The 18041-nt window shown below is 42.8% G+C and overlaps 1 protein-coding gene and 1 long non-coding RNA gene across 4 annotated transcripts in view; both read right to left on the bottom strand.

The window, feature by feature from the left end:
- Positions 1 to 418: 418 nt before the first annotated feature.
- LOC308049950 lies at positions 419 to 6346 on the bottom strand. The gene is made up of 3 exons (XR_013923339.1): positions 6259 to 6346; positions 877 to 1378; positions 419 to 537 (listed from the first exon to the last, which is right to left on the bottom strand). It is a non-coding gene; the product is annotated as an uncharacterized lncRNA (long non-coding RNA).
- A 5494-nt stretch (positions 6347 to 11840) lies between these two features.
- USP6NL (USP6 N-terminal like) overlaps positions 11841 to 18041 on the bottom strand; it is a 130348-nt gene continuing 124147 nt past the window's right edge. For all 3 annotated transcript variants that reach the window (XM_080351779.1, XM_080351780.1, XM_080351781.1), the window contains one exon: positions 11841 to 15308. In XM_080351779.1, the coding sequence (XP_080207905.1) occupies positions 13867 to 15308 (1442 nt within the window). In that variant the 3' untranslated portion in view covers positions 11841 to 13866. The remainder of the gene's footprint in view (positions 15309 to 18041) is intronic.

The following is an 18041-nucleotide window of genomic DNA, read 5'->3' on the forward strand; positions in this document are numbered from 1 at the left end:
TCCTCAAGCACAGTCTCAGGCATGAATTCCATGGATTTCTTTAAGGTAATTTATTTGAAAGATGCCACGGTAGCACACAGCTCTAGGTGGATGCCCCTGGAGAGGGACCTTGAACAAAGAAATCACTGAGCATTTACAGCCTTACAATCTAAGTTTCCTGCTCCTCACATGTCAGTTCAGGCCAATCGTAATATTAGGATCTGGGATCTCCTGGTCTTGATTGGATCCCCTCCACTGGGCCATTGTCTTTCATTGACCAGCCTGGATGTCAATCTAGGTGCTGTCCTGTCTCTTCTCCCTCCCAGCTGCTATTTGCACCTGCAGCCAGATGGCCAAAAAAAGTCCCTGGTCTCCCTGGCAACAGCCAAAACACGAGTAAGTTCTCACATTTTGCTTTTCTTGTCTCTAGATGTGCCATATTCCTTCTCTCATCTCTAGAGATACAGCTTCTGCCAGTGGTGATAGCTCCGTCGTCTTCTGGCACGAACCAGCTCCAAGGGCCCTCCTTTGCCTTACTAGGTAAGAAGTTTGACGTACCTAGGTGAAAGTTCATCGTTTGTAACCTAAGGTTACAGCAAAATCAGTTATTTATGCCAAGCAAGTTCCATGTAAGCAGTTTGTAAGCACGTTCTATAAGAAGGAGCATAACAACTTGCACAACAGCCCTGCCCTACTGTGCTTACACAAGTGTCTTGATTATATGAGCACAATAGTTCAATAAGGTAAGGCCTGGATATAGGCTAAGACAGTCTGTATTTCCTAACACAGAGACTTGTTCAGCCTTTGTGTTCAGTGATGTTGCTGAGTGCTTTTATTATCATTATTATTATTATTATTGTTATTTCTCTGAAAGAAGAGTGAGTGAAGGAGTCTCACTTCCATAGGAGGTCTGGGTCCTCCATCTTCCACAAGCCTTTGTTGGCATCTTCATCCTTGATTTCAATGCTCCTTTATATTCCAGACCTGTGAACCAGAGCTGTAAAGAACTTTCAGAGATATAATAAGTTTCTTGAGGTTTGTTAGAATTAATACAATTCGTTTCCCTTCTGCTACATCTTTGCATTGTACTGCCACTTCAAACACAGAGCCCACTTAGCTTCTTCTGGAAGACTTCAGATGTCAAGGCTATGAGGTTTTTGAGCCTCTTGGAGCAGTTACAATAAAAATCTCATTTCAAACAGATGCTTTTAAACAACATCTTTACAGAAAAAAACTTTCATAAAAAATGTTTTTCAGTGTGAATTAATAAACGTGTTGTAGAGCGACAGGTTTGTCTGACTTGAAGAGACAAAAATAGTTGGTATCGTGCACAGAAACTCGGGGAGAACCAAAACTTGATTTGATACTTCTGAACAGAGATCAAAGCATCATCCCACACCTGTGTATGAAAGAAAAAACAAACCATCACAGAATCACAGAATGTTAATGAAAATAAAGATTAAATAAATCTAATTAAAAAAAAAACGAACCTGAAATGAGACATGGGAAGAGTTGTTTGTAGAGTGTCAACGCTGCATGAAATGCATCACTAATAGGTATGAAAACATTAAGAAAAGGTTCTTCACCCAGAGGGTGCTGGACACTGGAACAGGCTCCCCAGGGAGGTGTCACGGCCCCAGGCCTGACAGTGTTCAAGAAGAGACTGGACAACACCCTCAGACACGTGGTGTGAACTGTGGGGTTGTCCTGTGCAGGGACAGGAGCTGGACTTGGTGATCCTTGTGGGTCCCTTCCAACTCAGGACATTCTGTGATTCTACCCAAAGTTTTTAATCTGCAGCATCACACATGCAAAGACTGATGCGTTTTTCACTTTGCTTGTGAAAAATTCTCTCACACATGAATATTCCAGTTCTGCTGAGCTCAGTGGGCTCATGCGTTCTGCGTTCAGCCTTGGAGGACTGAAATTCCGTTGTGGAAAGCTTTTCTCCATAGGATCAGAAAGACCTCTCCAGACCCAAGCGAGCACAAGCCAAGAAGTAGGAAAGGTTGGGTAGATATCGGGCAAGAAGAGCCAAATCTGTACCAAACCTTTGCTGTGCACCTGTGACCGGTGGTTTCCCAGTAGGGTTGGTTAAGAAGAGGGTGACCAGGGTGGGCAGGGAGCAGCGCAGCAGAAGACAACGGTTCCTGGGCTGCCCGTGGCCAAATTACACAGAAGAAAACTTCACGAGTGGAGGGTGGGCTGGCAGCAGAACGGGCTGAGAGCAAAGACTTGGCAAGGAAAGACTAAGCAGGGTTGCAGAGAGACTAGAAAACACTGAGAGGGGCAGGGAGCAAACACCCCATGGTGACAACTCTCCGTGGATGAGAGGGGGCTGTTCCGAGCTTGCAACCACCCAGAAAAACACAACTGGGTTGATTTAAGTCCTGGAGGAAAAGACCTGCATGGGAAGAGACTTAATGGACAAGGGCAGAGAGCGCTTAAATATTTAAAAATGCTCTTTGTCGCCTTGAATTCTAATTAAGATAATTAAGTATTCTAGCTGACATTCTAATAAAGCCTTTTGAATTCAGAAAGCCATTCTCATTTCCTTTTGTAAGCTTGCTGTAGGGAGAGGTTCAGGTATAGTCACTTCAAAGCGCTAACAGCATCCTCTAGGTCTCAGTTCCTAGATGGTAAAGAAACAAAGCAGCTCATGACCCAAAAACAATGCCTCAAGCCAAACAATAAGTCTGAAAAGCTTGACAAGACTTATCACAAAATGATCGGATAAAAATACTTGAGAAATTATGTTCAGCAGATCAAAGTGCAGCTACATTGATACCTTAGGAATTATATGTTGCAAAGCATGGGCGATACCTTACATCTTGTCAGGTTGACAAGCGTTTATTATTTTTTTCCAAGCAAAGGCAAAAAAGCAAAGAGCGTATTTCTCCCTAAGAGTTCCTGTCATTAACACACGGCATCCAAAATCAAAGGGCCGCAGGTTTTTCTTATAAACAATACTAGAAATAAGTGTCAGGCACAAGATGCAGGCTGGGAAGGTTTTATAAAGTGGCTCAGCTCTGGGTTAATGGTAAAACTGAGCATCTGTTAGATGCCAAGGACCTAAAGACAGGATTTCGTCCTTGCCTTGGTAAGCCATTTGGACCTTGGCTCCTCAAGTTCTATGAACAGTAGCGGGTGCCAAGTCACTTCAAAAGTTGGACCTGACCTGCTTCAGACATTTAAAATAATCAGAGCCGATGTCCTCACAGGAGAACCATCATGGAGAGTGCTCTTCCCGTCAAGTGTTTGCTTTGTGGCTGGAAACAATTCCCACCCCACAGCAATCGACTGCTATGTAGTGCTTAAAGAGGAAAGAATTGCAAGACAGGAGTTCAGGCAGTTCAACTTTCCTTATTCTGAATATAAAACCCTTAAAAATTACTTATAGATGCCCAATGACCTTTACAGCTTGTGGCTTAGGCTCGTAGATGGAAACATGGTCTTCAGTTTACCATCTACTGAAGTGGCCAACTTGTCAGCGGAGGTTTTGCTGAATCCCTCCAGCAAACAGAGCCCACAAAAATGCATCCTTCTGCATACGGTACTCAGCAGACAATATACCAAATGTGACTTAAAAACCAAGCAAGTCCTGTTCAAATACCTTGATAGCAGCTGACAAGTCTTTTCAAAGGTATAGCTAACTCTCGCCTTTTGCTTTGGTAGTTCAGTAATTTCCTTTTATTAAGCCAATCTGATGATAATTAGAAGCCATGGAAGTTTGGCTTCCCTCCTACAAGCCCCATTAGTCCAGCTGGAAAGGAAATTTGAGATCTTGGCTTAAGGTCGTTCTAAATATCAGAACATGATTCACTTCTAAAAGGGGAGGTAGACAAGGGAGTCTATCCTTAGAGTTAATAATAAAGTAATGATGAATGTTGCACAAAATGTTATTCTGGAACTTGAAGGCCTCTGTATGAAACCACTTAAATCAACAGGGAAAAACACCACCTGTCCAACCCTATTGAGCATAACAAGAGGGTAACAATAAAAGTGATCTGCTTATGTGCCCAAAACCACGAATTCTGAAAGCATTTCAAAGCCTTTCAGACATAACATTTACAATGATAAATGTGTGCACAGCGTGACACCCCACCCATTCACTGAAATCATGCTTTTTTATAATGGCATTTAAAGAGCAAAACTATTTTCTTCCTTGCCCAAAGTTTTGCCATCAGAACTTTTCTCTGTGGGGAGCAGACAGGGCTGCACGACTTAGAGCAGGTCGAGTCTGCAGATGTTTAAGTCCAGGAGAATTTATGATCTTCACAGAATCACAGAATGTCAGGGGTTGGAAGGGACTTTGAAAGCTCATCCAGTGCAATCCCCCTGCCGGAGCAGGAACACCCAGATGAGGTTACACAGGAAGGTGTCCAGACGGGTTTTGAATGTCTCCAGAGTAGGAGACTCCACAACCTCCCTGGGCAGCCTGTTCCAGGCTCTGTCAACCTCACTGAGAAGAAGTTTCTTCTCATATTTAAGTGGAACTTCCAGTGTTCCAGTTTGAACCCATCACCCCTTGTCCTATCACTGGTTGTCACCAAGAAGAGCCTGGCTCCATCCTTCTGACACTCACCCTTTATATATCTGTAAACATTAATAAGGTCACCCCTCAGTCTCCTCTTCTCCAAGCTCCAGAGCCCCAGCTCCCTCAGCCTTTCCTCACACGGGAGATGCTCCACTCCCTTCAGCATCTTTGTTGCCCTGCACTGGACTCTCTCCAGCAGTTCCCTGTCCTGCTGGAACTGAGGGGCCACAACTGGACACAATATTCCGGGTGTGGTCTCCCCAGGGCAGAGCAGAGGAGCAGGAGAACCTCTCTGACCTACTGATCACCCCCATTCTAATCCACCCCAGGTACCATTGGCCTTCCTGGCCACAAGGGCCCAGTGCTGGCTCATGGTCATCCTGCTGTCCACCAGGACCCCCATGTCCCTTTCCCCCTAAACTGCTCTCTAATAGGTCATTCCCCAACTTATACTGGAACCTGTGGTTGTTCCTACACAGATCTTCCCCTCTCCATTACTGTTTGGCATCATTGGACAGAACAGGGAGGGCTGGGAGAGGAAGACGTCGTGAAAAATGAACGAATCATTGCATTTTGTCACAAAACAAATAAACAAACAAACAAAAACCCCATAGAACCCGCACCCAGGAAGAACCACGAACACTTAGGGGAAGCAAGAGCCTTATTTCTTTAACTGTGAGACTAGGTGTGCTCAACAGAAATTGAGCACATCAGTAAAACAAGTGCCGCAGGAGTGTGTGCTGCTGACCTCGCTGCAAAGGGAACACCTGAGGTTAACGTCACAGTTTTTGCACTTTACACAGCAAAATTACAATTTACAGCATCAAAAAGATTGAGGTACAACTGCGCAATGGATGAACTCCAGCAGCTATAAATCACTTTTTTGTAGCTGTGAATGTACTAATTCTGTGGCCAGGAGAGACTTTTCTTTCTTTACTCACTACATGTGATTAAATATTTACAAGGAGAGCTGCATCCAGCCACTCGATAGTCTGGTTTTCTGATTTGTGGTGGCCAACATAAAGATCTCAAATCATGGCTGTAACCTCCCACTCCAGCTAAATATCGCCACGGGCAAAATCTCAGCAAGCCACTTAACATCCCACTCCTTTCAATTAACTAGAAAATATATAATATAAGCACGTATGTCACTTTTTGTGATACAGGTGCTGCATACTGCAAATCACAGCACAAACACCAGATAGGCCTTTTCAAGGTGTTTGCGATTGGCTTTTATAACCATATGTGCCATTTTATAGTCTCCAAATCATGTACTTAATCCTGTTTTTCAGTGATTTCTCCAAAGCAAAGTGACAGCACTGCAATTTGAAGACAGACTTAAGAGTTGGGCTGGAAATGCAATGAACTGATATGGAGCAGGTAGCCCATGATAAGGTGACATGAGAACTGGAAAGCAAATTCATTTACTGGAGTAGCAACCAGGGGGACATCTCTACTTGAACCTAAATAACTGTGAGAGAAACAGTCCGACAAAACCCGGGGAACGGTAGGGGACAGAGCTGTGAAGGATATCAGGAGCTACAGACACCAAGTTCAAACAAATGAAGGATGTCCAATGCCCAGAGCATTCGTTGACAGCAAATAAAGATCTTCTAATACAGTCACTGTCTTTGGAGAGTGAAAGGTTGATTGGTGAGTTGACTCTAAGGTAGACTGAGGCCATGAGGAATTTTTTAAAGCCACTTTAAAAATACAGTTATACCCAGTTTGGTTTAGGTTACCTTTACTCTGCCAAGTAATTTAAAACCTGTCGATTTGCAGGATGGTCCCAACCCTTCCTTTTCCAGGATATGGTTTCTCCATGATGCGCTTCAGCCAGGCTGTTACTTGACCTTCAGAGGAAAAAAACCCCAGTGTTACCAGAAACAGACTTTACACTGGACTCCAACTCCATTTCCAAACATTAAGGCAGCTAAACATCACAACCTTTGAAAGTCCAGCCATCTTGCTTTTAAAATTTGTGAGTTTTAATACAAAAATCTTATATTACTGCTAGGTTCAGGTAGTCTTCTGCTGGAAAACCTTTTGCACTTAACCCATACTGCAAAAATGCAGTTTTGACAGCTGGGTGCCAGCTTGTCTGGAAATGCAGTATAAGGTGAGGGTGGTACCGCAGATCACTTACTACATTTGGTATCACGCTCAGTGACACCAGCTTGGGCTGTCGAGGTTATCTTTGGGTGAGAAGTCTGGGGACGGGTAAGCTTAAAAAGAAGAAACAGCTTCAACAAAAACATCATAGAATCATAGACTAGTTTGGGTTGGAAGGGACCTTCAAAGCTCATCCAGTGCCACTCCTGCCATGAGCAGGGACATCTTCACTCAGATCAGGTTGCTCAGAGCCCCGTCCAGCCTGGCCTGGGATGTCTCCAGGGATTGTTCATCCACCACCGTTCTGGGCAACTTGGACCAGTGTTTCACCACCCTCAGTGTAAAATAATTCTTCCTCATGTCTGGTCTGAGTCTCCCCTCTTCTAGTTTAAAACCACCACCCCTTGTCCTATCACAACAGGCCCTGCTAAAAAGTCTGTCCCCATCTTTCTTATCAGCCCCCTTTAGGTACTGAAAGGCCACAATAAGGTCTCCCAGGAGCCTTCTCTTCTCCAGATGAACACCCCAGCTCTCTCAGCCTGTCCTCCCAGCAGAGCTGTTCCAGCCTCGGATCATTCCTGTGGCTCCTCTGGCCCTTCTCCAACAGGTCCATGTGTGTCCTGTGCTGAGGACCCCAGAGCTGGACCAGCACTGCAGGTGGGGTCTCACCAGAGCGGAGCAGAGGGGCAGAATCACCTCCCTAACATCATCTATCAGAGCTCCTTGTTATGAAAACCAAGACAGTTCTGTCTTTTCCTTAGGGGCAACACTGTAAATCCTTCCAGAAGATGCTGTTGAACTTGGAAACGCAGCGCTCAAAGTGGATGGTTTGAACCAGAAACCAGCTCTAGGCCTCCTAAGGATGGACAGGAGCACAGCTCAAAGTGTGGGCTTCAGTTCTCTGCCTCGTCTCATTTCGAGCAGAAAATCTGACAAAAGCAATGTATTATCAGGAAACACGGGGGTATTTAACCTGACCAAATCAAGCATGTTGTAGCTACATCTGACCCGCTGCCAGTCTGAGCTGGCACGTTGCTGCGGCACGACGCAGCGCTTCGCAAAAAATGCTTGGTTGGCCCTGCGTGTAATACAGCTTTTGTTGCTCAATACCGAGCAGAAGCAACCTATGACTTTGGATTGTGGAGACCGTATGAGTGCCTCCACATCCTTCACCAAGCGCTAAATTAAATTGCTTTCTGTCAGGAAGAAAAACCCTTCCTGGAGAATTTCTGACCAACTATAATATTGAGAACATAAGTGATTATTTTCTTTCTAATTTGCACATTGTCTGGAGAGAGAAAAAGCTGGAGAGGCAAAGAGTAACCTCTGATATTAACTGCTTTATCATGTTCCCAATGAACAGCAGAAACAGCAGCAAAAAGGCATCGCGAAAACCTTCGAAAAACACGAGTTGGCCCATTATTATCAAGGTGAGGAGCCCGAAGAATCAAGCATGGCTCACCTTGACAAGGCAGACAATAAAACCATCAGGAAAATAAACATACAAAACAGAAAGAGAAGAAAAGCCAGAAAAATCTTCTGCTTATTTCCACATATTCAGAACGTGTGGTTTTAGAACTTCTACAAGCAATGATGATTTTCTACTAACATGAAGTCCACAGCACAAAGAAAGGCAGTTGGAGCGAGCAGAGAGAATCTAATCACTCCGGAGAGGGACCCCAGTGCTCCCTGGTGCAGTGACAATTCCTGTTGGCACAAAGAAACCAGAAAATGGTATTTTTCCCCAGCTCACCAGACTTGGCAATCCCTTAAGGCTGCCCTGGAAAGACCGCAATTGTATTTCCAATTTCAATCACTGGCCGGAGTCATCTCCTCATTGCAACTCTGCCATTAAAAGCATTTGGATTGTCTTAATACCGTCCAAAAGAGGAAAAAAAAAAACAGTGAACTACGCAGCAGCTTCGTGCCATCTAAAGAGGGGTCTGGAATGTTGTGTCCAGTTGTGGCCCCTCAGTTCCAGAAGGACAGGGAACTGCTGCAGAGAGTCCAGCGCAGGGCAACAAAGATGCTGAAGGGAATGGAGCATCTCCCGTGTGAGGAAAGGCTGAGGGAGCTGGGGCTCTTTAGCTTGGAGAAGGGGAGACTGAGAGGTGACCTCATTAATATTTATAAATATGCAAAGGGTGAGTGTCACAGGGATGGAGCCAGGCTCTTCTCGGTGACAACCAATGGTAGGACGAGGGGTGATGGGTGCAAACTGGAACACAGAAGGTTCCACTAAAATATGAGAATAAACTTCTTCTCAGTGAGGGTGACAGACACTGGCCCAGGCTGCCCAGGGAGGTTGTGGAGTCTCCTACTCTGCAGACATTCAAAACCCACCTGGACATGTTCCTGTGTAACCTCATCTGGGTGTTCCTGCTCCGGCAGGGGGATTGGACTGGATGATCTTCCAAGGTTCCTTCCAGTCCCTGACATTCTGTGATTCCATCTAAACTGTACTTGGTTAAGTAACCGTTAAACTGTAAACACCGTACATTTACAGAAATGCAGTATTTGAAGGACTACAAAACAAGATTATATTTTCCTCTCCCCAAAGTACTGAAAGCAGAACATACCCTGCTGGAAACGAAAAGGTGGGCGTTTGAGGGCATATTTTAAACAGTATTGCTCTTTGTGCATGCAGTGTAATACCACCCAAGAGGGAGATTTTAAAAAAAAAGTCTGTAATTTGCAAGTCCATTTCAAAGTCATATTGAGGGTGATGTGAAATTCAGGATAGGATTCTTGAGAGAAATCTCCCTGGAAAATGTGTATGTACCTCAGGGAAGCTTTGGCTTTGCTTTCCCACACTGGAAGGCTGATCTGTCTTTTGACATTCCCACTTCTATTGGTAGTGAAGATATAGCAGTTGTTTTTACAGTAAGGAATTCATGCTGCTGTCAGGTATGATGAAGGTGACCAACATTCACATGTGTGAAGGACCGTCCTTCGTGGCCCTGGAAGAAACAGGATTGCTCACAATGGTCTGATCATTCTCAGACTATTACAAACAACATTATGCTTTAAAGGTTTAGTTAGTCATCAATAGGGATTAGGAGGGAATACTTGTATTAACGGATTTCTCGCTAAATAGGTTGGGGAAAGACCTACTAGAGAGCAGCGTAGGGGGAAAGGGACATGGGGGTCCTGGTGGACGATGGGATGACCATGAGCCAGCACTGGGCCCTTGTGGCCAAGAAGGCCAATGGTACCTGGGGTGGATTAGAAGTGGGGGTGGTTAGCAGGTCGAGAGATGTTCTTCTGCCCCTCTACTCTGCCCTGGTGAGACCACATCTGGAATATTGTGTCCAGTTCTGGCCCCTCAGTTCCAGCAGGACAGGGAACTGCTGGAGAGAGTCCAGCGCAGGGCAACGAAGATGATGAAAGGAGTGGAGCATCTCCCTTATGAGGAAAGGCTGAGGGAGCTGGGGCTCTGGAGCTTGGAGAAGAGGAGACTGAGGGGTGACCTCATTAATATTTACAGATACATAAAGGGTGAGTGTCAGGAGGATGGAGCCAGGCTCTTCTCAGTAACAACCAATGGTAGGACAAGGGGTAATGGGTTCAAACTGGAACACAAGAGGTTCCACTTAAATTTGAAAAGAAACTTCTTCTCAGTGAGGGTGACAGACACTGGAACAGGCTGCCCAGGGGGTTGTGGAGTCTCCTTCTCTGCAGACATTCAAACCCACCTGGACACCTTCCTGTGTAACCTCATCTGGGTGTTCCTGCTCCGGCAGGGGGATTGGACTGGATGAGCTTTCGAGGTCCCTTCCAATCCCTGACATTCTGTGATTCTGTGAAAAGGGAAAGATCATTTTCCTGAGGTCAGGTTCTGTTCTTCAGGTGCCCAGGTGAGCAGGTGATCAGGTTCAAATTCATCACCACATCTGATGTCAGAACAAAAAACAAAACAAAACAACAAACAAACAAACAACAACGAAAAAATCATCTTCCCCTGGGTCAGATGAGGAAGAGCAGAGGTGGCTTCTGTCTTCACTTGTAGTGCATAACATGATTTGATTACAGAGATAAGCAATTTGGTCACATTATCAAACCCCACTCATCCAAAAGGTCAGGAGTACCAGTGACACCACGACCCTTCCTGTCTCCTTTCCATGGCCACAACAGTTTGTACCGTAGGAGACTGAAACGCTTCAGTCCAACACTGAACTCCAGATTCAACTAACATGGCATCAGGGTACAAGGAAAAGCAACCACAGAAGACCACAGTGTATTCTCAAGTGATTTCCTTTCCCTCTTAATTAGTTTACTTTCACTCAATTTTTGCCATACAGAAGTTAGACATCTATCCTTACTTAGGCTGCTGTGACGGCGGAGCGAGCAAGGCATGAAGCATTCCCCAAATCCGCCCCTTGAATGTCTCACCGACGCCAGGGAAAGCCGTGACGACTAACCTGGACAAATCCCTACAGCTCCAGGCAGGCAATTTCTGGAAAACCATGAAAAGATCCCAAGTATTTCATGTCGATACTTACTGCTTGACTGTTTGCAGCTCAAAGGAAACAGCGACAGGAAAGCTTTCATGAGGATATTTAATCCATGACGCTGAGATGATTCCTGCTACCAATGAGATCCTGGCACAGCTCTGTTTCTCTTCACTCCGCATCGAGGGGTTTTTGTTACTGGTATGAATGACAGATTTGAATCTGGCAGCACCTTTAGTTCAGCTTTTGCAGTTAAATGAAGATAAAAGTGTGGTTTTGCACTACAAACACATAAAGCTCTACACTGTCCTCTGAACATGTGATGGACACACAGTCAGACCATTATTTTTGCACTGTGATCAATGTAACGTTGCAAGTCTCGGATGCCAATAATTCTCCTCTCTTGAATCAGTATTGGGTGAGATTATTAGAACAAAACCAGAAAATGATGATGGCAGTTTATCCTCCTGGCTTTCACAAATGATAGGTTAGGGTTTAGCAGTTTAGTAAACTATAATCAATAATCCTTCTGTTTCTATAGTAATGCAAAAGCACTATATAGATTGTATCCAAATTGCTTAGTCCAAAAAGAAACGTGCACAAATTAAATAGAAGATAAATATATATCTCTACTATTCATTCAGCAATTTGTGCTGAGAAGAGCAAAAGTCCAGTTTGGACCTCATAAAATAATTAAGAATAAAGACAAAACAACATAAGCTTAATTATTATTATTTTAACATGTTAAAAATACAGTCACATCAAAATAGGATACACAGTTATAAAACTGTTGCGGATGACATAAGAAAATAGTGTGTATATATTTTATATATAAAAATCTACAGTATTTACTAATGCTGATACATATTTGGAGCCTTGCGTTGCTTGCACAAATAAATTGTACAACTTAGTTATGAATTACAGAACTATCATTAAACACTGAGATTATTACATTTAGCCACAATATTATATACATACATTTCTAAGCTGCTGGAAGCAATCAGAACTAAGTTAAGCCCAAATCATATTTACCTTCACAATTTTAGTTCAGAGTTTCAGTGTAGTGCTTTGCTACTGTTACTTCGCTGCAGTTTGCAATTTTTAAAATATAAAATTGCCCAGTTCATTAAAAATTACATCAGACACATTATATACACACACCAAAAAAAAAAAGGTTTTGAAATATACTAAGTAAATGTTACTTCCATTTGTAAAAATTGTTTTAATTCTGTACCTTAAAACTTACAGAGCCAACCTGCAGCAGTAATAGGCACTAAAGCTCATTCTTTAAAGGAAATAAAATTATCGATTTCTATGTTTTCAGTTAAGAAGCCTTACGGAACAAAAAGATAACAGGACAACCTTCCAAACTATACAAAAATGGTCTTGATACCAATGTTTGGTACTTAAGTATTAGAAAAATCTCAGCTAAGCACTCCAAGGGCCTCTTCAGGTGAGACCCTCGTCTGTCTCGGCTCCCATTGCTTCCAACAAGAGCTCGGTGCATCCTACATGTGCCACTTCACCTGCCTTTTAAAAGATTTTTACCCGCGATTCACAGTCAAGGAAAGGAAAACATGAAGTAGAAAAGGCTGCAAACACTAATTAAAACAAAAAAAATTACATTACCAGGAGTCTAAGCTTCCTATTAACAGGATCATTCTAGTGTAAAACACGGCACGGTCTCTCCGCAGCAGCGCCTGCGCAGTAATGGGCAAGAACCCACCGGCTCTTTGGGGTAAAAAAGGGGCAAAACGTGCCAAAATTGAAGAGAAGGGGCACTGCATCCTCAGACAGCTCAGAGAATCTCAAGCTTCGACCAACTCTCAGACTCCTGCCTGTATTTTACAAGTGTCACGGAGCTGCTTGTTCTCCGATACCCTTTCTTTTTTAGTTTGACAGCACAGCAAAAAGCGATGGGTGCAGCACCATTTCTGCATCTGGCATTACTCTCACCATATAGAACAACAATCTGAAGGTAGATTTAGGTGAGAAGGTAAAAATTCCCCACTCTCGATGCACCTGAAAAACTAAAGACTGTCACAAATTCTAAGCACCATTTCTTAGCCAGATCAGAGACTTTTTTTGGCTTTTTGCTTTCGCCTGCCTGCTCCTTCTTGCGGAGGAAAACGACAAACAGTAGTCAAAGGAGAAGAAATTAACTCTCACATAAGATTAAATTAATAATCCCAAAGCATCTCTCCTGCCCAGAACAGACACTGGGATGCTGAGGCAGCTGTATAAAAACGACAGAAAATCCCATTCAAAATGAATGGCTTCTCAAATAAATTACACAGAAAAATTAATATGAAATAAAAGTACTTCACAAGCTTTGCCCAAAGTTAAATGCATTTACATTTAAACTCTTTAGCTCTTTTCCCTATGTGTTTGTGTATTCTAAGTGTGCACTCACCCGTGCACACACACACATCTATACAGTGCATTAACAATGTCAGTCAATATAAAACTTGTCAATGTATTACAGATTTTAGGCAGAAAGATCGTAACACCAGTTATTTAAATGTTAGGAACAACAACAGTCTTAAGCACATCGTGTGTATGATCTTATTGCTATGTCTGTGTGCATCAGGTCACCTTCAACAGCTCCGGTGCAAGTCTAAGAACTCAACAAGCCTTCAATTAAAGTCCGAAACGCCTTTGAAATAGCGTTATTTTTGAGAGTCACACGAACTGTCTGCATTTCACAGAACTGAGGTGGATTACTGCTACCACCATCATGTTAACTTGCGTTTGGTTCTTGCCATTTTGCTAAGCACAGGCAGCTTCTCAGAGGAGCACAGACTCATGCATGGACAACCCATCATTTCGATTCCGATAATGTGGGGCTTGAGCTGCTGGGTTTGGATATGGGTATTGTGGCGAACCGTGCTCTTCAAAGGTTGGTGAAGTCCTGTATCTTACCGGAGCATCTACAGAAACAGCAGGAAGACCATAGTCTTGAAAAGGTGTTGGCTGAAAATGCTGATATTTCTGGAAATTATCCAAGTGGCCCTTGTTAACGTCTTGGCTCCAGGGCTGCCTGTAGGGTTCGTGTCTGTAAATATAAGCTGCATCTGGCCACTTTCGATCTTCTGGTAAATAATCCATTGGAGGGATTATGAATTTGACACCTGTGGGGGATCTTGAGTTGCTGGTATAAGCATCAACAGGAGCTACTTCTATCTGACCAGGGGTTGAGGAAAGAGGACTTTGGCGACTGGCAGGATAGGAATTCATTTGTGGTTTATCCGGAGAATAATCTACAGACACAAAAGGACCATATGGCCTACCAGAAGGGCTGGTTCGGTTCCCATGATAATGGAGAGGTACAGAACTTGTATTGCCTATATTGGGAACATGCTTTGGAGAATTTCCATGGTAAGTAGGCGGATTACTATAACATGGCAGCGGCTGTTTTACATTCAGTCCATGAGGTGGTCCATCAGATTGCGATGGATATTTTGGAGGTCTGGGTTGTGAAGCAAAGGTGTAATTATTGGGTATTTTTAATGGAGGTGGTATCTTTTCATTTTGCTTTCTTGGACTATTAGAATATGTCACATGCCTAGGGCTCTGGGGATGAGCTCTCTCAAGCATCTCTTCAACAAGATTCTCATTCTCAGTGTCAACTTCTGGAACATTGTCATACTGAGATGCATTAGACCCTCGCTTACCTTCATCAGCATCCAAAACTCTCATCTTCTGCTTTACATTCAAAGGCTGCGTTTCTCCAGGACTTGGTGGCGGGCCCAAAACCGAATGGTTTATTGGCCTTCCTTTCACCTCTGCACTAAGTTTCATTGTCTTTTCAATTATTTTGATATCAGACGGTTTATTCCACTTAGGTACAAATTCCCTTCTTGTATTCGAAGTAGCATTAGAATTTTGATTAGCAGCTGCATTATTATACTGTCTCGAGTTGTCCTGCTCTGTTGGCTGAGGCTTTCTTCTGGTATCTGCCTCACTCGCAGGCATACTACTTTGTGTCTCTGTTGGTCGAGGCTTTTGCTGTTTCAAGGAAGGCTTCTTTTCCACTGAATTAATTCTTTTTATGTTATTCGGTGAACTTTCTAGCTCTTCTCCTTGGGATGGTCTCCTCTCTGTCTTACTTGTTGCTTGTGTCCCAGTGCTGTTTTGTCCATTAAGCATTGGAGTAGAGTTAAGCACAGCAGGCTGAGGTCCTGATGGAATCTGCCCCAGTGGCTTCTTTGGAAATTCATCTTCTTTACCTAAAACAAGAAGAGGAATAACATCAATTCACCTTTGTACAGGAGTCATCTTTGATCTGTTGGTCACGCAAGCAAAAACAGCTATGAACTCTATTACCTGGGCCTCTCCCATTCTGCTTAAACACCTCAAAGGTTGTTTTGTATAGTGACACTGAACAAAGATTTGGTGTAAGCTCTCATCTCAACCAGTTGTTCTAGTCTTCCTTTCTACAGCTGATGCAATTTTGCCAAGCTTTTGCTCATTCATGACACTGCTGCAAGAAGCAATTTTCCTAGACGGTGCTTTGGTTCCAGTACTTACTCTGTGTGTGACCCTCCTCACACTGTCCTTGTCCCATTAAGTAAACCACTCTCTCCACTTTAAAAATCCTTTCTAATATCCCTCTCCTGATCTATTGTCTTTCAATGTTCACCTTTGGTAAGTTATACTATCAATGCCTCGCTCAAGCTTCCTACCAGACATCTTTGAATGTTCTCTCCCTTCTGCACAGTTAAGTCCTTGTTCCCCCTCAACCCCCGCCTAGAAATTTCATCCACAGTATTAAAAAGCTACAGTATCATAAAACACACTATGCAGAAACATATTTTTTTCAGTCCAGTGTTCTATCAGTTATAGAACAACTGAAGTAGCTAATACTGATTCTATGTCATGATTTCATTTGAGAGCTCAATGGACAAATTTTGCCAAACACAAGGACACCATTTATTGAAATAGGATAAGAATGGAAAGTCCTCCCAGACAGGAGCTCAACACATTGCAACAACCAGTGGTAAATATCACTTACGTGGGACCCTGAACAGTCCACATTGTCACTACAGAAAGAATAAAGAAGCATTTCATTGCTTCATGCTGCTCATAGAACAATTTACATCAGATTTTCCACTGCAGTCTTTTCTCCTTAGCAGTCAATACTCTCCATATTCTCAGCCAAAGCCTTTTATCATATCCACTTGCATATAACTTAATTGCGTAATACATTATTTGCCCATTACAAGTAGATAAGGTCACATACTTCTCATTAAATATATTAATCTAGATTTAATTTATTTGATGCTCAGTATTTCTCAAAATAAAAAAACCAAACTTTTAAAGTCAGCATAACCAAACAAATCCTACTCACTCTGTATCTATTTATTAAGCAAAAGGTCTGTTGTAAGAAGAAAAAAAGATATGGTTACCCTCGCTTAAAAGTTATGCAAAATAAATTATATAAAATGGCTGTCAGTAAAATAATTTTGCTGCTTCCTAAGACAAGAAATGTAGAATCTTTCTCCGTTATCAAAGATCAGAGAGTTAATACCTCACTCTTTCTAGCTATTTGTAATTAAAATTTTATGTGTCTATATGTGCTCATAGGAACGAATACATACGGACTACTCTACCCCTGACACGAGTGCTGTGGTTAGAAGCGACCTCTAGTCATTTTTACAGTCAATAGTACGAGTTCGGTCTTTGATGACGGGTTCATGACAGAGATACAGAGAGGAGAGCCAGCAGCCAAGGTCAGCATTATTTATTATAACAGCACAACAAACTACCAGCGTGGATCAATTGCTATATAAACTAAATGAAATCTTACAGATTGTGCCAGCGAGGCCAGAGCAAGAGGACAGTGGAGAAGAACACACGTGTGTCAGGAGAAAATAACCCAATAAAAAGTACTTAACAAGAACAGTCTGGGTTCGCCAAACAATTAAACTAGCCTTTTCTTGATTTTCGAAGTCATCATATGGGGCTAAAGGTCATACAGAAACCTACCCTTTACTTTACAAATACACAACGTCAGAAACTTCAGTTTACATAAAATGAATACAGCCTACCCAGGCTTTCTGCAGAAAAACCCTCCACTCTCATTTTCCCCTAATTGTCCTCTGCTCAATTATTATCAGAAATTAACAATTATTATTTAGGAAGTAATAATAATTATTCACTATTGTTAATCATTCTCTAGATAAAGAAACCTAGGCTCTTACACTGAAAGTACTTGTTGTCCACCTTGCTACACCTTGGCAGAGGAATTACTCATGCTGAGCCCTCTCCCCCATTACTTACACCCAAGTAGAGATTCCATATGTTAAACTATCTTACAGGCCGACTCACCTGGCACAACCTACATGATGAGAACACCTACATGACCGGTTGCATGTGGGTTACATGGTGGGGTAACACCTCAGGATTAGGCTCCAACGACCAGCTCTTGGAATTACAAGTCTCATGGTTTATTCTCTTCCCCCACTATTCACAAATCAGGCAAAAATCTGGAGCGCGGATTCAGAGATGAGGGGCAGGGAAGCGAGTTGCATGAATGCTGTAAATGGATGATTTGACAGATCTGCAACGCATTGTCTGCTGCACCAGCCTCTTCAAAAGCGTTCTTTATTCTTTATAAACAGCAGTTCACTTTCTGAACCTGCTTCCCTTTGGCAAAAGGCATTTGTACCATTTAATTTCAACTGCATCTTCAAACACACTGTCAGGCAAAGCTGAAGGTCTTGTCTTCTAAACAAAAGTGAATTTTGCTCATCATAAATATTCCTGACACTGGAACTATGTATCACACTGCTCACTAATTTTTCCATTTTTAAATAGCATGAAGTCTGAATCAAGAAACAACACTCAAAGTACCTACCAAAATCTTGTCACCTGAATCATACAGAATAGGCTTTATACACTGCTAACCCATTTATAACCTTCAGGTGATCGACAGCAGTTATGGGATAGCACAACAAAAT

This window comes from Nesoenas mayeri, assembly GCF_963082525.1.
Source record: "Nesoenas mayeri genome assembly, chromosome: 1".
Classification (NCBI taxonomy): Eukaryota; Metazoa; Chordata; class Aves; order Columbiformes; family Columbidae; genus Nesoenas; species Nesoenas mayeri.